This window comes from Hyla sarda, chromosome 1 (assembly GCF_029499605.1).
Source record: "Hyla sarda isolate aHylSar1 chromosome 1, aHylSar1.hap1, whole genome shotgun sequence".
In the NCBI taxonomy this organism is placed as follows: Eukaryota; Metazoa; Chordata; class Amphibia; order Anura; family Hylidae; genus Hyla; species Hyla sarda.
Window position 1 is genome coordinate 319,815,761 of NC_079189.1, and position 25,187 is coordinate 319,840,947.

At 41.4% G+C, this 25,187-nt stretch overlaps 1 protein-coding gene across 4 annotated transcripts in view; it reads left to right on the top strand.

Moving 5' to 3' along the window:
- Positions 1-2,094: 2,094 nt before the first annotated feature.
- HEMGN (hemogen) overlaps positions 2,095-25,187 on the top strand; it is a 31,550-nt gene continuing 8,457 nt past the window's right edge. Inside the window, exons 1-2 of one of the 4 annotated variants that reach the window (XM_056552106.1) lie at positions 2,095-2,246; positions 24,924-25,014. In XM_056552106.1, the coding sequence (XP_056408081.1) occupies positions 2,153-2,246; positions 24,924-25,014 (185 nt within the window). In that variant the 5' untranslated portion in view covers positions 2,095-2,152. Of the gene's footprint in view, positions 2,247-14,212; positions 14,472-24,923; positions 25,015-25,187 lie in introns of those variants that run through there. The other 3 variants (XM_056552107.1, XM_056552108.1, XM_056552110.1) reach the window with 3 other exon arrangements.

The window sequence follows — 25,187 nt, forward strand, 5'->3', positions numbered from 1 at the left end:
ATTGGCAGCTGTTTGCTGTAAAATGAGTGTTCATATTAGTTAGCACTTGAGCTCAGATCTTAGGGTTAAAGGGGTATTCCAGGAAAAAAAAAAACTGGTATTTTTTCTTTCAAAGACGGCGCCCTCCTTGTCTCCACTTTGGGTTCTGTATTACAACTTGGCTCCATTTACTTCAATGGAGCTGAGCTGCAGAACCACACCCAAAGTGGAGACAAGGAAGGTGCTGTCTTTGAAAGAAAAAAGACCTGTTTTTTGATTCCTGGAATACCCCTTTAGGGTGCGTTCACATGCTATTACTAGCAGCCAGTTTACCACTGCAGGAATCCTGCTGCGAGTTACGCAATCATTGATTTAAATGGGTCCACAGACCACAATAGTGTCAGATTTGCGGACTGTCCGCGGACCCATTCAAATGAATGGTAGCGTAACTCGCAGCGGGCCAGTGGAGTTCAGTGAAGGTGACTAAAGATTATAAGGGCCTGGGCCCTCATCGTTCACCTTTTTTTCTATTTTCCTGATGACACTGCAGAATTGGTACTGAGTAGTTTTATCTAAATCTATGATACACATGAAAAGTTATAAGCCTTTCACTGATCTGAAATGTTCATAAAGATATGTGAATTAGTGCTGGTATAATAGAGTGGGACATTGGAATTTCACCCCTGTCTGTGTATTTCTTTAGTATTTATCATAGTTTGTATACTGTACTCTTCTAGTGACAGTGGCTCATTTGCCTTCCTTTAGAACTATCTAAATCTGCTTGAATATACAACTTAAATGGGCACTGTCAGATACAAAAACTTTTGATATATTGTACAGTATGCAAAACCAATAGGTTTTTCAATTGCTTTCATTAGAAAATTTTCAGTATTTCATACTGAAAAAGACAGTCAAACAACTGCCCCCCCCTGCTTGGACACATACTAGTTCTGCTGTGTCCATGCGTCATGGACACACTTCCTTGATTGACAGCTGTGAGTGCAGGGCTCACAACTGGAGGAAAAATCCTCCCACTATCAGCTTGTGTCCCGCTACTGTCAGTGAGGACAAGCTGGGAGTTGTAGTTTTGCTAATGCTAGGGGAAATGTGAGGAGACAGCATACTGAGGGAGGGGGCAGAGACCTGCACAGTGAGGCCCCGCCCCCTCCCTTTGGTAGGAATTCAGACTAATGAGCTAAATTAAAAGTGTAATAAAAAAATACATAAAGACACATGCTAGACACATAAAAATTAAATGTACATGGTCAGGATTAGGTACTGAGTGATATATTTTAAAAAAAAATTTTTGTTGGATCTGATGGGTACGCTTTAAGTCTGTGAATAGACATAACTTATATTTGGCCTTTTTGTGGCCTAAAAAAAACACTACAACAAACAACTCCCACATTTTTCTCCCCCCATGATTCAGTTTTTGTGGGTTATTTTTTTTCTTTTCCTAAAAAACGTGTTATTTCTCCTGTGTTTTTCTTATTACAACATATTGTGACTTAAGAATTTCTATTGAAAAATTGTGGGGAAAAATCACTAACATACATGGCATTTCTGGAAAAAAAGCCACATCCAGAGCATGATGGAATTTTGAAAAGCTGCCACTGAACCTAAAAAATACATGTGGTTATTGCATTTCATATTTCCCTATTGTCTCCCAGCTAACATCAGGCCACGTTGATTTTGTCCAACAAAAATGCCATATGCCGAGTATGGCGGTTTTATATTATTATTATTATTATTATTTTTTACAAAAGTGTTATGCCTGTTTTCTCATAAAATGACCTGCAACTATTATATTCAGATTCTGTGCATGTTCAGCATTAGCATACATGAAAACCTTTGACGCTGCTTTTCAACACTACCCAAAAATGTTCGCATATCACATTTACATTCGTGAAGATAAATACGGTACTTCCATCATAATTAACCAGAATGTTGAGCCACAAGCCAATTAACCCAAGCAAGAAGCCAAAAACACACCTATTTAGCCTGTGATAAGGAATCATTATTGGCCTTCTGTAGTGGCATGGACTGATAAGACACTTGGGGCGGGAAGGAAAGTTTGTTATGGTCACTCCTTTTTTTTCAAAATGCAATCTTATTTTCAAATAACTGTGCAAATTACTGGGGGAAGGAGACCAGAGAAGCACTACCAATAACAATGGGGGACTTTGAGAAGGACCATCATTATTCTGAACCCTCTGGAGCCTCTGCCTCGGCAACTGGGCATCATGAGGTAAAGCAAGAAAGTCCAGGTAAGATTTGGATGGGAAGGTCTTTTTCTCTACATAATGACTCTATTTGTATGTGGCTTATATGTTTTATTTCTAACTGTATTGTATGGGCTTGTATTAGATTACATAAAACACAAAGTAAAGTTGTCACCTTTTTCAAATAGATTAAGTAAAATACATGACATACTTTAGAAAAATTAGATATGTCGGTCATTTTAACCTAGATTGCAAATGAATGGTACTATATTATTTATCATGCCATGGGAAAGAGAGGACCATTTTCTTGTTAAACACATATACAGTTTTAATGGTTACAGGATATAAGGAGCTTTGAGTTCATACCAACAGCATAACACATTATATACTATGCATAATCAGTCTCCTTTCTCTGTCATGTTATGTTTAATATAGTTTCATCCCTAAATGTCATTTTACAGTCCACATAGAATCTTGCAAATAGTTATACGTGTCGTGTACTGATCTTATGCCATGCATTCTACTCTCGTTATAATGCTTTAAATATTTAAGTCTCAACAAATACAGTACATCTATGTCAGAGCAGATGAAGTCTACCAATAGGAGGTGCTATAACAAACATAACCTTGATCTTACACTATCCTGGATTTGTCTGCAATATGAACAGTTTTTCAATATTTTTTTTAATTATTGCAATGCTGGTTGTTATACTGGATAATAAATTGTGAAATATCAAAAACAATATGATTGTATAAACATTAATTGTTAATTATTACAAAGTTTGTAAGGCTGAAAGGCACATATGTCCATCTAGTTCAAAGTATGACCCTATAGTGTTCTGCCTAGTACCCTATAGTGTTGATTCATGGGAAGTCAAAAAGCCCTGACCTCCTGTTTCGGCGCCATGCCATAAGGACGTGCGGTGAAGAGCCCCCTGCCCGCACCTGATACTTGACCTTCTCTACCCACATTCCGGTTGTCCACTGTTCCCCCAAGGAGGGAGCGGGAGTGGGGGTTCCTGCATAGACCGGTACCTGCTCCGTAAGGGCCGGAAAACCAGTCAAAAGAACAGAGGATGGCGTTCAGTGAGAACAGGCAACATATCCAAAATGGTGGAGTCTCCAGCCTATAGTCGCACTAATTCCTCTGCTATGTCGGATCACAGCTCCACATGGGCTGGATTGCAGAGACCAGCCGAACAAGGACTATGCTCACCTCGCTGCTGAGGTAGCGAACCATATTACCCTTAAGGTGTAGGCGGTGGTGGTCTCCACCATCAAGGAGACCTGTCAGAACTTGCAGCAAACTGTCTCACAGCATGGCGCCCGCATTACTGAAATAGAGGAGAGGGTATGCCATGTGGAAGAAACATCAGACAAAACTGACTCCCGCATCGTGTTCCTAGAATCGGAGTGCCATCGCTTGGGAGACAAGTTTGGAAATGTTTATACCATTCTTTGTTGTTACGTAATACATACCTGGGTTATCTTTCTCTAAGTGCCTTATGGTCGATGGTCTTGGACTTCTCTTGTTCATATGGGTAGGTCTCACCAGGGGGTTTTCTCTCCATAGTCTCTGGGGAGTAGGGGGACTTCAGTTGATGGAATTACGTCCCAGGCATGGGATATTTGGAGGTCCCTAAGGTGATCGTGACCCGAGTGAGGGTGGGAGGTCTCAGTGTCTTGCCTATTTTCTTTACTGGGTGGTTTTTGGTTGTCCTTATAGTTGGGGGAGGGCAACTAGAAAGACACATCTGCAGCGCATGGCCAGTATTTTTTTGTTTATCTACTGTTTTATTACCTGGGGTTTATGCCCGAACATGCGGTTAGTCTCATGGAACGTTAAGGGGTAACGTTCCCCTAACATACACAGCATGGTTCATACGTCATTTGAAGTGCTTGTCCCCTGATATAGAGCTCTTGCACGAAACACATTTAGTGGAGGCGGATTTTCACCATATGAGGAAATGGTGGTTGGGTAGAGTGGAAGGGTCCCCGTCCATGGCTTGGAAGGCAGATATATTATTCTTATTTCATAAATCATTTATTTATGATATCATATGAATACGCAGGGAAGCAGAAGGGAGGCTGTGTAGCATACATCTGAAAACGACTTCTGAGGATATAGGCCCTCATTTACTTAGAAAATCGGGTTGTAAGTCTATCTTGCTTTCTTACCCGACTGCTTTTTTCCCATGGTATTTATTATTATGTCGCATCTTGTTTGTCGCACGTGCGTTTTGTTGGTTTTGGTTTCCAACTCCTCTGAGCTGTCGGGAAAAAATCCACAACAATTCAACAAATTCGGGTTGGAAACCTTTATAAATACGTGGGAAAGCTCAGAAATGTCGGGTTACGCCCCACATCGGGTCCGTCGGGAAAAAATGTTGCATCGTGTCGCAGACTGGCGCACCATGTCTGCGACATGGCGCAGACAAAGATGCGACAAAAAAAACCGACAAAAGAAGTCGGGTTTAGAATAGTAAATGAGGGCCATAGTGATATTTAATATATACGGTCCAAATGTAGATGATGGATCATTTCTGTCTTACTTGGCGGTGGAGGTTCAGTCTAGTCAGGGGTGTAACCAAGTAGGGGCTGGGGACTTCAGTGCGGTCATGCATACTGATAAGGACCATAGAAGCGCCGGGGGAGGCCCTTCGTTACCCAGACAACAGACTCAGACTGGTCTCTTAGAAGTCTGGCGTGTGTTGCATCCTGAGGCAAGGGACTTCAGTCATTATTCCCATGCACATGCTTCATGGTTGAGGTTGGACTATGGTTTCATTCATCCTGCCCTGTTCCCCAGGGTGCAACAAGCCAGTTTGGAGGAATTAGTTATTTCTGACCATTCACCGTTTCTGCTTCACCTTACTGATCTAATTCCGAGGGAGGCAGATTTTGTGTGGAGATTTCCCTTAGGATTAGCAAGGGATGAGCAGTTCCAATTGCTCTTAAAAGGGTGTTGGCAGGAAAACAAGCAGACTAACTGTGAACATGCTTACACTCCGCAATTGTTCTGGGAGGCCGCTAAGGCAGTGCTGAGAGGTCAAATTATGGACTATAACTCCCTATCAGGGCAATACTGACATCTTAACAGGAAAAATGTAACTGGGACACAGACGTCTTTGTTCAAGTATTGGGAAGGGAAATTAGGTAGGGCTGACTTAACTCTTCCTATTCTGGAGGGTTTAGCGAAGGTTCGCCGAGCGGTTTGTAATGAGTCATGGAGGGAAACGCAATTTCGGATTATCCATCATGCTGTCTTTGGTTTCATCTTTCTCCAGACGCCTGCACATTCAGACCGCATAGAGGAATGCCCTAAGTGTGGGCAGCACAAAACAGACCTGCTCCATGGGCTGGTTACCTGCCCGTTCTCAGATCGGTTTTGGTCTGACCTCTTTGAGGTACTGAATCGGAAATTACATGTATCCCTCCAAATTGACCCTTCTCTCATAGTTCTCCATATAGCTCCTGATGGTCTTACTGTAACGATACTACTTCACCTAATTATCCTGGTAGCGACACTATGCTTGTTGTCTCACTAGTTACAAACTTCTACACCCGCAATATCTGAAGTTTTCCTACAAATCAAGAGGTATCTTTTTATTGACCTTGGAGATTTGGGCCGTAGGAAAAATCGGCTAAATCTTTTTTTTTTTTTTTTTTTTTTTAAATATGGAGGACTTACATGGTAACGTTTTTGTCTGACGAGGAAATACTGAAGATCATGGGACCTTTTAGGGAGACTACATGGTACCTGACCAGGTCTTTAGCGGGTTCTCTAGGTAGGCTGGATATCTCTTCAGGGACAGCACCTACTCTTTAGGTTTACTAATGGTGGGATTGGAGAGGCTTTTGGAAGATGGAGGCTGTTGGAACCATGCTGCGTTTTTTCCTTTCTTTTACCGCAGATGTCTGTAGACATGTTTTTTTTTATTACTATTTTCTACTACACTGTCATACTGGCTGGGTTTTGCTGCAGAGGGTGGCCCTCGGGGGTCTCTTTGATAACTTGGGTTGGGGAGGGGGTTTATGTTTGGGGAGTGGAGGGTTTTTTCTGTTCTATTATTGCTATAGGCATTCGGCACACGGACCTTCGGCTGGTGTCCTTGACTCTATGAGGTTTTTGTCAGGGGAATGTCCTGGCTTACATGTTCTATATATTGAATATATATACATTTTTCTCATTTTCGGGGTAAAAATTCCTTTCTGAATCCAGTCTGGCAATTAGAATAAAACTATGGATCAACCCCTGTCTGTGCTGGTATAGAAACCTTCTCTCCTCTAGAAGTAGAGGATGTACCCAGGTCCAGTTTTGAGCTCACCTCCTTATAAAAGCTGATCAGGTTAGTTTGACAGGACTGACCTCTCATAAACCCATGCTGATGTGGGGTCATACATTTCATTGAAAGCCCTTAAACTATTTACATGCGACTGGTTAAACTGACTGACCCTTTTTTGAATATTGGCAGCACATTTGCTTTGCACTAGTCCTATTCTTTTTGTGCACTACTGCTCATGTATCTTCTGGTCTTGTACCATATTATACTGTGAAAAAATGACCTAATTTACTTTACTTTAGTAGCTAAATTGTTGGCAATACAAGGTCCATGACAACAAAACATGGATTTGTTTGCTGCTACACTGTATACAGTCTCTAAGAAGATAAGGGACACCAGTTGAATTGACCCTGTAGTTGCATAAATCCATCTGTAGATAAGATTCTGTACACTTACATTTCTATAACATAAAAAAATTCAGTGTACAGCAAATGTGTTCCCATAGATAAAATGGGTGTGAAACTGAACAATTTCACATCTTTAACTAGTGCTAGGTGGAGGCTTTATCACTACAGAAGAAATTCTAAGAACAGTGTAAAAGTGTATATTATATGGGTGCACTCCACTGTGATGTAGAAACTGTGCATATTCTTCCAGATGTAACAAAATTACATGTGCTTACTGCTTATGTCTCTTATTTCCATCAATAAATAAAGGTGATGTCTGGCAATAATTCACTATTATGACTGGTTAGCATTTCAAAATTATGCACAGACCATCTTTTACAATGGAAATAGTTATCTGTTATGTTTTTTTTTCCGACTGTACTGCATGAGTGACTGATTACAGTCAATTATATGGCACTTTGTGTAAGCTGCACATACAAATGATCTAATGTATGACTGACCTTCTCCTGTCTAGACTACAGCAACATTTCTCCCCTTCAATCCTTCTTCAGCTCACCCCGCTAATAATTTGTTCACTGGCAACCCACGATCTAAAAAGTACCTGTCACCAAATAAACTTTTTTAAACTAAGTTTTCTAACTACTTGTCACCAAATAAACTTTTCTAAACTAAGTTTCCTAACTACCCTTAAAAACATTTCAGACCTTTAAAAAGCTCTTTATCTTACCTTTATTCCTGCTCACATAGTGCAATCTCCCAGCAGGAGAAAGTGGGCATTTCCCAGCAGGCATGACATTGCTAAAGCCTGCTGGGGGACCACTTCTGCCCTCACATGGTTGCAGTGCTGTGATGACTAGAAGACCTCAGGATCTGTGCATGTTTCAGTGAGGCTCTTTGCAGCTTTCAGTGAGGCTCTTTGCAGCTTTCAGTGAGGCTCTGTGCATCTTTCAGTGAGGCTCTTTGCAGCTTTCAATGAGGCTCTTTGCAGCTGTCAATAAAGCTCAGTGCAGAGAAACACTTCCTAAGTTTGGTCTCCTGCCAGGACAGGAGGAGACCAAACTCACTGTATTAATTGTGGCATGGAACACAATTAAACATTACATTACATTTTAAACATATTTATTTTGATAATTTTAAAAGCAAGTGAATGGGAAAGTGTCTGCTAATTACACAAGGAACACTATATTAAAAGTTTTATTTGGTGAGAGGTACTCTTTAACAAATTCAGCTTAAACTGTTAATAATGACTTTTAAGGTTGTCTTCAACCTATTCCCTTCATAAATCTCTGACCTAACAATATTTCTCATATAATCTCTGATCCACACAAGACCTTATTCTGTGTACCCCTCTTGTTTGGTCCTCACACAACCATCTCCCAGATTTTTCCTGTGCATCCACCATACTCTGAAACTCATTATCCCAACAGGTTAGAATTTTACCCATCATTACAACAACTTCTTTGCTCACCCGTTTTCTCCTTCCATTGTACATTGGATGCTCTCAGTGGCAGGGACCCTTTTCAGCTGTACCAGTTTGTCTGCTTCTTATGTTATGTACTTATAGGGAAACTGACAGCAGCATTACCTGCATTACCTGAGATACAGGTTATTTGTGTGGGTGATTTAACAAGATCATGAGAGGTACCCTTTAATCACATCATATATTTGAAATTTTTTTTATAAAAAGCGATCAAAAAGTCCCATGGTACCGATAAAAACTACAGATCACGGCACAAAAAATTAGCCCTCAGCGATCTCCGCTGTGGCAAACCTGTCATTCAGTGCAACCCTGTCATTCATGCTCGATGACTGGCGGACACGGCCGCCACGCCCCCTCCATTCATGTTTATGGAAGGAGGGGTGACGATCACGTACCTGCCATCACGCCCCCTCCCATAGACATGAATGAAGGGGGCATGGCATGACGTCACGAACCCGGATGCTCCACGTTTCCGTGTTCCGGACGCCTCCACTGCTGGCCTGGAGATTGCAGGGGTCTCCAGCAGGGGTCTCTCAGTGGCATACCCCTTTAAAGGAAAACTGTCACTTGTTTTCTCCCGCACTATCCTCAGGTACTGGTGGATAGTGCGGGAGACGCTGATTAAAATGAGCCCTACCTTGTCCGGATCTGCGCCGCCGTTCTCCCACATTTGTAGTTTTATTATCTGTTGAAATCTTAGTGTAACTGGCACGGGCGGGGCTTCGGTGCTTAACTGGCACTGACGTCAGCGCCACTTATGAATATTCTTCACCCCTCCCCCCCAGTTAGGAGCTGCAAAGAGAGAGAGAACTGGAGGGAGGGGGGATGAATATTCATAAGCGGTGCTAATGTCAGTGCCAGTTAGCTGCAGAAGCCCTGACCGTGCCAGTTACAGGAAGATTTCAACAGATAATAAAACTACAATTGCGAGAGAACGGCGGCGCAGATCCGGACAAGGTAGGGCTCATTTTAATCAGCGTCTCCCCACTATCCACCAGTACCTGTGGATAGTGTGGGAGAAAACAAGTGACAGTTTTCCTTTAAGGTCAAAATGGGCTTAGACCTTAAGGGGTTAAAACTAAGAAATAATATCATGCTTGTTGGTACACTAATGTTATTGGAAGTATAAGCTATCATCTATAGTCTGTTTATTGATCTATTTGTGTCAAATCTACATAGTATTTTTTACAAATTTAAATTAAGGCGTCAACCCTGCTGCAGGTACAGATCATAAACTCAGTGCTGTGGAGTCACAGCACTACCCTATAGATATACATCTAAGGCTAGGTTCAGACTACGGAATCTCCGGGCAGAAAATTTCCGCCCGGAGATTCCGAGTGCGGCCAGCGCTGACTGAATCAGCCGGCGCTAGGACCGTGCGGACACTGCAGTCTCCAATAGATTGCAATGTGTTCCGCGCAGATTTCCGCCTGAAGAAAGAGCAACGCCATTTTTCAGGCGGAAATTTCCAAGCGGATTTTCCGCTCACAAATTCCGCTTCACAAATTCCGAAGTGTGAATTTTATGAACGGAAACCCATTCACTTATACAGTACATTTTAGCAAGCGGAATTTCCGCCTGAAATTTCGAAGCGGAATTGCAGGCGGAAATTCCGTAGTCTGGACCTAGCCTAAGGCTCCTTTCTCACTGCTGTTTTCATCCAGAAGGTGACGTCCGTTAGGAAGATAGCGAGAGAAAAATTTGTGCACGTCGCGTCTTTTTCTCCCGCTATCATAACAGGACTTATAATGGACTTTGGAGGAATGGGATCCTTTTTGCCCGTTATACTTCCCGTTTTGCTCCATTACAATAACGGACGTTAATGGCAGCCAAAGTAGAAAAAAATTAAGCCATTAACATCTGTTTGTAACGGAGCCTTAGAAAGAAAAAATAATCTTTTTATTTTTTTTTAGTTTTCAGTTTGGCCACTTTGATTTATTTATGATAAGCTGTACAGATCACATTTCAGCCATTTTTTCCACTTATCTTCATAGGCAGAATTACACTCAAAGGTGCACAATATGTGATGATGAGAGCTCAACACCCCCCCCCCCCCCCTCTTCATCTCTGCACAATTACCTCTGTAGAGCATGCCTTAAAAACTGCCTTAATAGAAGTCATAAAGGTCAGCTCCAGTCTATTGTTCCTAAGTCAATGTTTCTACACAGTACATTTTTCGGCAAAAATTACACCTTATGTTTATTCTGTAGGTCCATACGATTAAAATGATACCCTACTTATATAGGTTTGATTTTGTTGTACTTCTGGAAAAAATCATAACTACATGACAGGAAAATTTATACGTTTAAAATTGTCATATTCTGACCCCTATAACTTTTAAATTTTTTCGCGTACAGGGCAGTATTAGGGCTCATTTTTTGCGCTCTAATCTGAAGTGTTTAGTGGAACCATATTTGTATTTATCTGACTTTTTGATAGCTTTTTATAAATTTTTCATGATATAAAAAGTCACCAAAAATAGGCTATTTTGGACTTTTTTGCGCGTACGCCATTGACCGTGCTGTTTAATTAATGATATATTTTTATAATTCAGACATTTCCGTATGCGGCAATACCACATATGTTTATTCACCCTTCATCGCCAACAGGTTAAAGAGGTTATCCAACATAAGTTGCCTTTAGTACTTACCTGCCAGACAGTAATGGGCATGCTTAGGAAGGATTTGTACATGCGTGGTAAATGGCCATGTCCTGAGTCCAACATAACACTGCTGGCTTGTTTGCGTGAATTGGCTATTTCCTGTTTCTGTGCCCTCCCGCAAACTACAATCCCCAGGATCTCTTGTTTCTAGGTGGGAGGTGACTTATCTCCCTCCCACACATCAGCCACTCCCCCTATTGCAGCACAGCCAGGCTCCCTTCCATGTGTGCTGTGTTCAAAACTACAATTCCCTGCAGCCCTGTGGAGAATGATCTGCCTCCCACCCAGCGGTCACTCCACCCATTGAAGCACAGCAAGCACGGCTTCCTTTCAACACTTGATAGACATGATATTATGAACTACACTAAATTTACAGTCCCTGTAGCACAGTCAAATAAAAAAGAAATCCTGGAATACCACTTTAAAGGGGTACTCCACATCTTATCCTCAATTAAAAGGATAGGGGATAAGATGTCTGATCGCAGGGGACCCCTGTGATCTCTCCTGCAGCACCCCCTGTCATCTGGTGCACTGAGCACCTGATGACAGCGATACAGGTGCCAGAGAATCGTGATGTCACAGCCCCACCCCCTCATGATGTCGTGCCCTACCCCCTTAACGTAAGTCTATGGGAGGGGGCGTGACAGCTGCCATGCCCCTTCCCATAAACTTGCATTGAGGGGTGCGGCTGTGACATCACGATCCTCCGGCCCCTGTATCGCCTGTCATCAGGCATGAAGCGAAATTCGCTCCGTGCACAAGATAACAGGGGGTGCTACAAGATCGCGGGGGTTCTCAGTGGCGGTGGTTCCCAGCAGCGGGACCCCCGCAATCAGACATCTTATCCCCTATCCTTTGGATAGGGGATAAGATGTCTAGGGGCAGAGTACCCCTTTAAATTGGCTCATGCATGATAGCTGCCCCATACAAAATGTACTAAATTTTTTATAAAATTAAAATAGGAACAGATTATGAAAAAATATTCATCTGCATCTGACTGAGTACCAAATATTCCGATAAATTGCTACCCAAGCTGCGATTACAGTGTTCGAGGTGGAAGGGTACTGGTGCAGGTTTCAATGACAGAATGCCTCTATCTCGCATACACATGTTTGTAATAAAAATAAAATGAGTGAACTGACTTTTTACTATACAATTTTTGAGGGGATTTCTGGAAATGTTTTTTATTTGATTGTTTCCTGAAATAGATTTGTGGATATTTCATACACTCCAATTGCTTTGTACCGCTTAAAAGGCAATTAAAGTGTACCTGTCATAAGCAAAAACTTTTTATATCATGTAGATAATAACATTATATGTATATTTGTAATATACATTGGTTAAAAAATGTGTATATTTTTGGGTGAAAAAAATGCTGTTCCTGCATCTATTGCCTGTGTGGCTCTATGAGGAGTCCAAATACAGGAAGTGAGGGCAGGACAACCAGGGCTCTGTGCAGGGCTCCCAAGTTGTCAGTCATCCTGATGTGTGAGCCGAGGGCATGTCATAGAGCAGTGATGGCGAACCTATGGCACGCGTGCCACAGGTGGCACGCCGAGCCCCCTCTGTGCGCACGCGGCTATAGTTAGCCAGGCGTGGCAAACCGGGGCATCCCTGTGTCCCGAAAGATCTTTTCGGGACACAAGGATGTCCGGTTACCTTTCTGCCACTCCACGTTAACTTTAAAGGGTAACTTATTAAAACTAATTTTTGCTATTGCACTCCTTATGGCAAATAAAAATTATTTCTAATATACTTTGTTTAAAAAAAAAATAATGAAGTCTTCTATGTTTTATTTGTGCTTAAAAAAAATCTCAAGAGCACATTTTCCCCATTCTCATACACAGACTTTGGACCGAAGCCCAAACACAGGAAGTGCAGCCTAGAGTGATGAGGGGGGGTGTGTCCAGCCTCATCCAATTATAGCTCCTCTCACACTTAACTGCCATATGCTGTTGTTGAGCCACACCCCCCTCAGCACTCCAGGCTGTCTAATGTGGGGGAACATACTGCCAACCTAATGTGGGGGGAACTATACTGCCTACCTAATGTGGGGGAACTATACTGCCTATTTAGTGTGGGGGAAATGCAACCTAATGTGGGGGAACTACAATCTGATATGGGGGAACTGCAACCTAATGTGTGGGAACGTACTGCCAACCTAATGTGGGGGAACTACAGCCTAATGTGGGGGAACTATACTGCCAACCTAATGTGGGGGAACTAGAGCCTAATGTGGGGGAACATACTGCCAACCTAATTTGGGGGAACATACTGCCAACCTAATGGGGGGGAACATACTGCCAATCTAATGTGGGGGAACTATACTGCCTACCTAATGTGGGGGAATTATACTGCCTACCTAATGTGGAGGAACATACTGCCTACCTAATGTGGGGGAACTGCAACCTGATGTGGGGGAACTATACTGCCTACCTAAGTTGTTTTTTTAAAACTTAAACCTCAGTATTCTGATTTAATTGCTGTGCTGGCACTTTGAGGGAAAAAAAAGCTGGCGTGCATTACGGTTTGGGCACTCGGGCTCAAAAAGGTTCGCCATCACTGTCATAGAGCCTCAGTGTACAAAGCCCTGCTTGTCCACCCACATTTCCTGTATTTGGTCTCCACACAGACATATGCAGGCAATAGTTGCAGGGGCAAAAATATGCACATGTTTTAACCAATGTATATTACAAATATACATATAATGGTATAATCAACATTATATAAAAAGTTTTTGCTAATGACAGGTACACTTTTATGTATTATTCCATCATAATTTTGTTTCCTCATTTTCACTTCTAGTACAAAAGTCTGTATAAAAATGTAAAATAACAACCAAATCAAAAATCTCATTCTTGCTGGTCTTTTAACAATTCTTTTAAATATAAAATCCGCGGAGGCAGCCATTCTTATGGACTAAGTATATACTAAGCGAACTAGACTATGTAAATTAGCTGGATGATTGGTGCATTTTAACTGCCTGTATATTATGCATCAACCCAAATCCATACAAAGATTTAAAAGCAAACAGAAAAAGAGCAAAACACATGAATACACAGTGTTCCACCTAAACTGTTTGCTCTGCAAATAATTACATTATAGCTGATAAATCAGAAGGATTCCATTCTACATAGAAGGCTGTTCTCTATAAAGGGAATGCTTCTTGTTATAGGAGTGGCTGCATGTAACTAGAACACAGAGAGAGACTTGAGGCTCCTAGTTGTTAAAAACATCACTGCCCATTAAAATGCTCCCTCTGGAATAGTCAGTCCATTTATTATATTTTAAAATATTACATTAAGGCATAATTTCAAGAAGCAAGACCACAGTATGGAGATTTTATTGCTATTTTACATTTTTTTTATTTGTGGACTTTTTCTTACAGGGGTTGAAAATGGGGAAGTTTGCATGTTTTGGCAACTGTGAATCTATAAAGGTAAGGTTTACTTTTGTAGAGGCACTTTTGTGATTACACAGTATGGGTGTGGTCCCATGTAGCACTTACACAGCATATTTCATGCTGAACAAAATCTGCTGTGCAGCGGAAAATACCCTGCTTATTCTATGATGAGCATACACACAGGGCTACCAGCCAGCAGCGCTGTGAGTTCAGTGAGGTTTGGTGTGACTGTGATGAATGGCCCCGCCTCCAAACCTCACTGAACACACAGGGCTGCTGCCGGATAGACGCTGCATAAGCGCTACGTGGGACCATACCCTATATATACATATACGGTAGTAGAATCCTCTAAGAGTCACAGTTGCAGTTAGAGATCTTGGTTGTGTAGAATTTCCACACTGTCTTTATCTAATAGGATCACATCAGTAAACTACTGTTAAATGGGCACTCTCATTAAAATAAACTTTTGATATGTTATACCTTATTAAAATAAAAATCTTTCTAATATATTTGTTAAAAAAAAATTTAGTTATAACACAGTTTTTTTTTATCTTTGAAATGCTGGCCACTAGGGGTCTCCCTACTGGTATAGCATGCCTGTATATGAAACCGCCTAACTTAAATGGGCACTGTCACCAAATTATTATTTTTTGATATGTTGTAGTACTTATGTACTACAACATATCTCTAATATACTTTTTTTTATTTTTTTCCCATTAAAATGGTTTACTTTATATTTAAAAAACGGGCACTAGGGGGCCCAAATTCAGTCAGGCTGCGCTCGCTCCCTGCCTGTCAATCAGACAGGCGGGAGCGAGCGCTGTGAAGGAAGAGGATGCGTGCAGGCTCCCTGGCTGGCCTCGCACACCGGCCCCGGCTTCCGGGGACAGGTAAAAATATTATACCGGGGGGTTGCATGTTCACCTATACAGTATGCCTCCAGTTTCCCCACTACAACTCCCAGCATGCCCTGACAGCCAATAGATGTCAGGGCAAGCTGGGAGTTGTAGTGAGGAATAGTTGGAGGGACACTGAATAGAGGGGGGGGGAGGGGGAGTGGGTTGAGCGGAGCAGCGCAGCGGGGCCAAGGGGGTTGCGGGCTGTGGCGGGGAGGAGGTACACTGAATGGGTGAACTAAGGGGTGGTGGATTGAGTTGAGCAGTGTGGCGGGGCCGCGAGGTTGTAGGTCCTCTGCGGGGAGCAGGATGTGCGGCCATCACAGACACGGTGTTCAGTCTGCCTCCAGTTGTTCAGTATGCCTCCAGTTGTTTCCCCACTACAACTATCAGCATGTCCTGACAGCCAATAGATGTCAGGGAAAGCTGGGAGTTGCCTTGGGGAGACAGCTGGAGATACACTGTATAGGTGCCCCCCCCCCCCCCAGCAGGCATCAGTGACGTCGTGCCTGCTGGGGAAGTCTGCCTGGTAGTGAGCACACTACCAGGCTGACAAAAGGCATTTTTAATATGTTAAAAAAAAATTTAAGGCAGGGAGGGGTTTAGGGATAGATGGGAAATAGGCAGGGACAGAAAAAAAAAGAAAAGGATGGTAGGAGCTACCCTTTAATATCACCACCCCCTGAATCTCCCCCTTCTCCTCCTGTAATATTGATCCCAGTGCAATCTCAGTGCAGCACGAGCGGCCATAGAGAGAATGTATGTGCCTGCCATCTGCTGAGTCTCAATGCACGCTCCCGAAAGGGAACACAGCATAGAGGAGGAAGGGTGGAAGTTAGGCCAGTCAGGCTTCATGTGACATCACACTTGCCAGTCCACGCCCCCTTCCTCTCTCACAGACGGCCGGCAGCATGAGCAGCAGAGCTCAAAGAAAATAATTTATTTATGGGCTGTTTAAAGTGAAAAAACAGGGATAGTGTCAGAGAGAGTCAGGGACAGCTGGGAGGGGATTAGGCAAAGTTTGGTTAATGATAGGTACTCTTTAACTAACTACCCATTTAAGCTGTACAAGAACTGTATATATATATATATTTTTTTTTTGCAAAGAATCAACATGTTTTACACTTTGCATTGTATTGTGAGTGTTGCTATTATTGTTTTGGATATTTCATTGACAAATTAACACCATAAGGATGAAGGGCGAATGGGTACATGCTTGCGTCTTGTTACTTAAGGACCAGTGGCGTACCTGTACACCCTGGTCCTGTTAGCGGTGTTTAAAACACACTCACGGGCTGAGCACGCTTCAAACCCGGTGGGTCCCGACTGCCGATGCCTGGCATTAACCCTTTAGTAAAATGATCCCAGCAGCTCAACGGAGCTGATGGGGACCATTGCGATGAAATAGCAAAATCCCGATCAGCTGAGACGAAGGCCAGAGGGCCCTTACCTGCCTTCTCGCCATCCGATCTTTGATCCTCTGCTGTCTTCAGCCTCCGCAGGCAACAGAGCACCGATTACACTGCTCAATGCTGAGCAAAAGCTTAGCATTGAACAGTGTATGCAATCAAAAGATTGCATGGTATAGCCCCCTGTCACGATCACACCCTATCGGTCCAGCCAAGACATTAGAGAGAGTGTGATGGTGCAAGGGTTAAGGCCACCAGACCTCTGGGTATCCACTACTAGTCCCAGCAAGTCACCAAATTAACCCTTAGATAAACGTGTTTCCACCAGAGCTGCATTCAGAAAGGTGAGCTCATATATTTAGAGATCAAAGACCAGAGCTGATTAATTAAACATTTAATCTGATAAAAGGTATCACAGTGCTGACTATATAAAAATAAACATATGGCATACAGTTACAAAAATATGAAAGAGTTTGGCAAGACAAGTTCAGAAAGCAAAAGATGAAGTTCTTACAGCATGATGGTATAGCAGTCCTTCAGTGAGTGAGAGTCCAGCTCTTGTCAGCTTTTTGCGCACAGCCTTGAACAGCAGTTGAGTCCAGCATTGTTGAATATTATATATCTGCCTTTTTGGAGGGAGACTCCATTCCCCCCTCCCCTTTGATCCCACCAGGGGGGCATCTCTGTTCCTGGCCCTCTTATCTGGTTGATTATATGATGGGACCAGAGTGCCCCTTACATCCTGCTGCTTCAAAAGAGCCTCTGACTTCAAGGAGATACAAACAAACAGCCAGACCCCCAATAAAATGCAATACACCAAAGGATACACCGTCTGAATGACCTCTCACCCATGTCTTGGATAATACATCACACACAGTTATAATTTATAATACACATATAGGATTTTAATAATCAGGCCTTGGGCCTGACACCCCCTATGGGGACTAAAAAAAAAAAGTAAAATTTGTAAAAAATATAAAAATAAAAAAGTTAATGTGGACAAGCACCCTTTTCCCATTTTTTAAGTAAAATAACGGAATAATAAAAAAAACGGTAAACATGTGGTATTGCCACGTGCGTAAATCCCCAAACTATGAAAATATAAGGTTAGTTAAACCGCATTGTCGTTGGCGTACACCTAAAAGTGAAATTTTTGGTCACTTCATATACCATAAAAAATGTATAAAAAGTGATCAGAAAGTCTCATCAAAATAAAAATGGTACCGATAAAAACTAGGATGTGCGGCCATCACTTATACGATTTTCACCTATACAGTATGCCTCCAGTTCTTTCCCCACTACAACTCCCAGCATGCCCTGATAGCCAATAGATGTCAGGGCAAGCTGGGAGTTGCCTTGGGGAAACAGCTGGAGGTACACTGTATAGGTGAACTAAGGGTGGAATGTGCCCCCCAGCAGGCATTAGTGACGTCGTGCCTGCTGGGGAAGTCTGCCTGGTAATGAGCACACTACCAGGCAGACAAAAGGCATTTTCAATATGTTAAAAAAATTAAAGGCAGGGAGGGGGTTAGATGGGAAATAGGCAGGGACAGAAAAAAAAAAACAACTACAGACCACGGCGCAAAAAATGAGCCCTCATATAGCCCCGTATGCGGAAAATAAAAAAAACTTATAGAGGTCAGAGGATGACAATTTTAAATGTACTAAGATACAATTACAAAGATACCCAATTTATGTAGGTTTAAGTATAAACCTACATAAATTGGGTATCTTTGTAATTGTATGGGCCTACAGAATAAAGATACGGTGTCATTTTTACTGAAAAGTGCACTGCGTAGAAACTGAAGCCCCCAAAAATTACATGGTATTTTTTTTTGTTCTATTTCACCCCACTAATAAGTTTTTTATCGGTTTTGCCGCAGATTTTGTTATAAGATAAGTGATGTCATTACAAAGTACAATTGTTGACACAAAAAAAAAGCCCTATATGGGTCTGTAGGTGCAAAATTTAATGGGTACCTTTCATCAAAAAAACTTTTGATATATTATAGATTAATGTATCCAGAATAACTTTCCAATTGCATGTTTTTAAAAAATGCTTCTTTCTATTTAATTTTCCACTTTGAAAAAATTGACCACTAGGGGTCTCCCTACCAGTCCTGGCAGCAAGCCCTTTTATAGAGATTTCAGACTCATGCTGGAGTCCTAAATCTCAGACTGCAGCCGGACACAGACGAGCTCAGCACTGCTCCCTGCCTGTCAATCAGACAGGCAGGAGCCAGCACTGTGCTCATAGCATGGCAGGGCATACTCCTGACTCTGCCTTACTGCATACCCTCATTTATTTTACTATCTGAGCTCCGATCTTTCTTCTCTCTGCACATGCAGTTGTAAACAGGGAGGAGAAGATTAGATTAGAAAATCTAATCTAATCTAAATTAGAGAGAGTTTAGATCATGATAGGTACTCTTTAAAGCATTATGATTTTTATAAGGGGAGGAGGAAAAAACAAAAGGGCAAAAACGAAAAACAGCCTGGTCCTTAAGGCCAAAATGCGCTTCATTCTTAAGGGGTTAAAGTTTGTACAAATATAAGGTTAGACTGAAAGTTACTTTCGCTGTTATTTTCCCAAAAGGCTGGGTTCACATCACGTTTTTACCAATACCGGACCGTATGTAATTCATTTCAATGAGTCGGCTAATTTTTGCCTCGTATGCGGTTTTCCCACCGCACCTAAAACCGTAGTCAACCACGGTTTAAGGTCTGGTGGAAAAACGCATTCGGGGCAAAAATGAGCCGACCGGAGTCAGCGTTTAACTCCGGTCATCTCATTGAAATTAATTGCATACAGGCGAAATACGGCAGGGATACGGGAGCGCAAGGTTTTAGCTCCCCCCAGCCGAATGCCGTCCTGTATTGGTAAAAACATGATGTGAACCCAGCCTTATTTGAGTTCACACATATTTATGTGCAGTTTTTGTACTTTTTTTCTGGGCTTTTTTTTCTACATTATTAGTTGCTACAAATGGTCTGACTTAAAATTATGAATATTTAATGAACAAGCACAAAAAACATATACCAAGGGGCAGCTTATATTAGTAGGAACCCCCCCCCCCCCCCCCAGGCAATCATAGTTGTGACCATTTTGTGCTTATTATAACATATGTTAAATGGACACTCTTGAATTCAAACACTTTTTATATGTCATACTTCTTGGCAAAACATTAACCTTTCTAATATACTTCATAAAAAAGACTACTTGGAGTCTTTTATCTTTGTCCCAGCTGAAGCACGGGCTAGGTCAAAGTCCAGCAAGGGCTGAACGAGCACTCCTCTGTTCTCACTCCTGTCCTGTTTATCAGAATGCAGAGAGCACTCGCTGGAGCGAACACAGTGGCTCAATATACCTCTGAGCTCTCCTGCAGTTTCCAACTTAAAGTTTATATATAGATATAAATATACAATACAATATAACACACAGATATATGTATAAGACGTGGACATCATGTAATATCCTAGAATGTCTCTAATAAGGACTTATTTTCCGTGCGGAATTCCCCGTGAATTTATTTCTCATTAACTTTAAAGGGGTGCTCTGGTGGAAAACATTTTTTTTTTAATCAACTGGTGCCAGAAAGTTAAACAGATTTGTAAATTACTTCTATTAAAAAATTGTAATCCTTCCTGTACGTATTAGCTGCTGAATACTACAGAAGAAATTATTTTCTTTTTGGAATACAGAGCTCTCTGCTGACATCATGCCCACAGTGCTCTCTGCTGACATCTCTGTCCATTTTAAGAACTGTCCAGATTAGGAGAAAATCCACATAGCAAACATATGCTGCTCTGGACCGTTCCTAAAGTGGACAGAGATGTCAGCAGAGAGCACTGTGCTCGTGATTAAGCAGAGAGCACTGTGTTCCAAAAAGAAAATAATTTCCTCTGTAGTATTCAGCAGCTAATAAGTACTGGAAGGATTAAGATTTTTTAATAGAAGTAATTTACAAATTACATTTCTGGCACCAGTTGATTTAATAAATAAAAAAAAAAGTTTTCCACCGAAGTACCCCTTTAACTTTCTGGCATCAGTTCATTAAAATGTAATAGGCAATTAAAGGGGAAATTCGGTGGAAAACAAATGTTTTCAAATCAACTGGTGCCAGAAAGTTAAACAGATTTGTAGATTGCTTCTATTTCAAAATCTTAATCCTTTCAGTAGTTATCAGCTGCTGTATACTACAGATATACTACAGAGAAATTTGTGAAGTTCTTTCCAGTCATACCACAGTGCTCTCTGCTGACACCTCCGTCCATGTCAGGAACTGTCTAGATTAGAAGCATATCCCCATAGAAAACCTCTCCTGCTCTGGACAGTTCCTGACACGGACAGAGGTGTCAGCAGAGAGCACTGTGGTATGACTGGAAAGAACTTCACAAATTTCTCTTTAGTATATCTGTAGTATACAGCAGCTGATAAGTACTGGAAGGATTAAGATTTTGAAATAGAAGTAATTTACAAATCTGTTTAACTTTCTGGCACCAGTTAATTTGAAGAAAAAAAATAAAATAAAAAGTTCCCACCAGAGTTTGTGATTTTGCCTATTGAGTTTGTGGCCTGGCCAATTAAGTTTGTGGTTTTGCCACTTAACATGACATTTGACAGCTCAGATCAGCAATTTTAAATCTGTAATGAAAGATAACAGCAGTGAGAGTTAGCGAAACAGATTTATACACATATAACAATTTTTATGATTTATAAAATGCTTATGACATAACACAAAAGGTTAAACTTCATGAAGGAGATTTATCATTCTTTTCAAACGTATGGCTTTTATATGACAATTTTGTTTAACTTACTTTTGCTTACATGAGACCTATTTATAAAATAGTTGCACGACCTTGATAAATAAATCACACGTAAGCAAAACCTGTGAAACCCGCTTACAAAAGCATATTTTAAAGTAGAAAAGTTTTCCCTTATGTTAATAGCCAAAGTTCTTTATCTACCCTTTATTACCAGTAGTGTTGCTAGAGAGTGACGGGGAGGGGGGGTACTGCATCGGGTGACACCCTGACTGGCCGGCCTGGCACTAAATAGCTGCACTCCAACTATCCTGCAACAACCTATCTGCCCTTCTCAGAAATAAAAAAAATATTAAAAACATACTATGCCGCACCATGAATATCCATACTCTGGAGGCTTTTATGTTTAATTTTGAGCCCACATTTTGTGACGTTGGTGGGCGGAGTCTTGCGTTGCTGCACTGAGGGCGGAGTTTACGTCAGGAAGGAAGACTGCGGACTGCGCAGCAATAACAGGCACATAAACAATAGTGAAGCCACAAAAAAATAAAAAAAATAAAAACTCTTGGTACGTTACCCACCCCAAAGTGTGCATGAAGCCGTATTACTATGGATGTTTCTTCTTTTTTTTAAGGAAAAAATTTTGTGCCACATATGGGTTATTTACGTAGTCTGTAAAAATTCTTACACAATATTTTTGTGCACAACATTCATTTTAAAATTCAGTGGGTATGCCAGCATGTACATGTCCTAAAATTAACAGGGTGTGCAGTGTGCATTTTCAACCTTAAAAATAATAGTTATTAGTTATATAATTAATTTTTTTCGATAATTAACATTACCATTAATGTAGTAGCTTTTTTCCATGATGTAGAACAAGAACAGTTATTAAAGTGGATGTTAATGTCCTTTTCTGCAGACATGTGCACTTTCCGTAAGCCAGGTTGGACCTGGAATACATATGCAACTTTTAAATGGAGATGCCACTTTTTTTTCTTCGTAAATAGCGACTATCGCATTTGATAAATACATGACCACTGCAAAGTAAAAAAAAATAAATGACTACGTGAGCAGATTTCAGAAATTTGCTTTGGAATAAGCAAAAATCAAAAAGTAGCAGCATGTATGGAAAAGTCGAACAAGCGCAAGTACGTGCAACTGTTTTACACAAAAAAATTCTACTACAGAGCTTGATAAATCTCCTTCTATATTTTTAATAAAATTACATATCACACTATACAGTCACCATTAATTCAAGTTTAAAACTATCACATAAAATTATACATACCCGTCTTCCGTTGTTGCGATGTCGGAGGCTCTTTCTTTACTCACTGCCCGCTCCCAATAATGGCTCCCCATGTTTAAATTAAATAAAAATTTGTTATAAAAAAATGTAATTCGTTACCTACAATTTCTAGCATCCATACAGCATCACTCCTGTTTCTTTTTCTTGGGATAACCTACGAAATTTAACAAAAAAACGCAATGTACATCCATTTTTAGCGATCTTTAAAGCTTAAAAAAGGAGCTGATCATGCAGAATTCTGTAGGAAAATCTGCAGAAATTTTTGCATGAATTCTGCACACATTCTGCATGAATTCTGCACATTAATCAAACAATGTGGAAATTGATGTGGAATTATGCTGATGCAGATATGCAGAATTTCCGCAGTGTGAATGCGGCCTAACCTCTACAAAATGCAGGCATGCTCTGATAATCCTTCTCTTTGTAATATTGCAGCATGAAAACAGAGAGGAGGGGGTTACAGAGCAGCCTGCAGTGATTGGATGAAAAGACCAAGCACAGCAGACTTAGGGCAGAAGTGAAAGCATGGTGAGGGCAGGCTTAATGTTTGCCTCTTCCTGAGCAGTGGATGTAAGAAAGAGCGAGCAGCAGAGCAAAGGGTGAGCCAAATACAGAAGCTAAACACATAAAAAAGACATGTAAAGAATCTGCATGACATAGTAAGCAACATATATGAGTATTATGTTTTCTGTGATATGACCGGTAAATTTTAATATAGCACATGGATATATGCAGTCAAAACAGCTAGAAGAGCTTTTTTTCTAGTGTTTTTTTGCCTAATTATACGCCTTGTAACAAGCTGTACTTTATATTTTCTGCTACTTTCTCACTTTGGATTCTCTGCTAACATCTGGTCACAGTGTTCTTAAAGGGTTTTTTCAGGACTAATCACAAGAAAGGCCATCAATTGATGATCTGTGGTGTACCAAAACATGGCATCCGCACGATCAGCTGTCCAGTGCTCTGCACTACAGAGTAAATGGGTCTGGAAGCCTCTGCGCCGTTAATTATGTAGTGGTGGCACTGGGTTACTGCAGCTCACCTCCTATTCATTTCAATGGAAACTAAGCTGCAGAATCCCAGTGCAGCCAATACACAGTGACTAGTGCAGAGGCTTTTGGCCCCATTCATTGTGTAGTGCAGGGCACTTAACAGCTGATTGTGAGGGTGCCAACACAATTTATGGCCTGTGGATAGGCCATCAAACATACAGTCCTGGAAAACCACTCTAAGCCAACCAGTCTAAAAACCACTAGTATATGAGTCTAAGAGTGCATTATTAGTGCATGGAGCACTTGCATAGCCAAAGCAGACAAGAAAATACAAGGGGTATTCCCATCTCAACTTGTTATTCCCTTTCCATATTAGTGGGGCCAACAAACCAAGTTCAGCCCTTGGCATAGAATGAATGGAGCACTGGCCACACAAACACACACAGTGTGCACCATTTATTTTGGGGACAATATTGTCCCTGTTCTTAGGATCGATGGGGTTCCGGTGGTCAGACTGCCAAAATCAGCTTACGGAATAACAAAGAGAAATAAAAATAACTCTTTAAAGGGGTACTCCACCCCTAGACATCTTATCCCTTATCCAAATGACCCCCTGCAATCTCCAGGCCGGCATCCCAGCGCTCTGAACATGAATGGAGGGAGCGTGGCATGAGGTCAAAACTACGGCCGCCCGAAGCTGGCGTTCTGAACATAATGTTCAGAACACTGGGGTGCCGGCCCGGAGATGGCAGGGGAGATGGCGGACCCCCCGCGATCAGACATCTTATCCTTGGGATAGGGGATAAGATGTCTAGGGGCGGAGTATCCCTTTAAGCACCAGGACTCAAGGTCGTACCTGTACACCCTTAGTCCTTCAGTCCTTAAGAACAGAAGCTTGCAAAAGATATTGTCATGGTGACCTGTGCAGTAGAAGCACAACATGCTGCAATCTAAATCCAATGCTAAGATATTTCTACTCACAAGCTGCCACATGTGATTCAAACACTAGGGACACTGTCAGCAAAATCTGCCATGTAGTCATAGCCTTTAAATTGTTTTAATTTGATTAATTTAATAAATTTGTGCAAACATATATATACTTGCCTATGTTTTTTTTCCAGTGAATATAAGAAGACGTTTAAGAGATCGAGAAATGTTGAAAAGGAAGAAAGAAGAGGCTCAACAGAAAGACACTTACCAGTGGGTTTTTGGGTAAATTTTCAGGGGAAAACAATAGTACTAAATGCTATGAATTAATATTGAAGTATTTGAAACAATGTGTAACAATAACTAATTAGTGTAGTAATAAGTAACAGCGCAGTAAGTTTATGAGACGGCGCATTTCCAAGCGGTCCTAGGGCCTGCATGTTCTGCCCAGCGCTCCA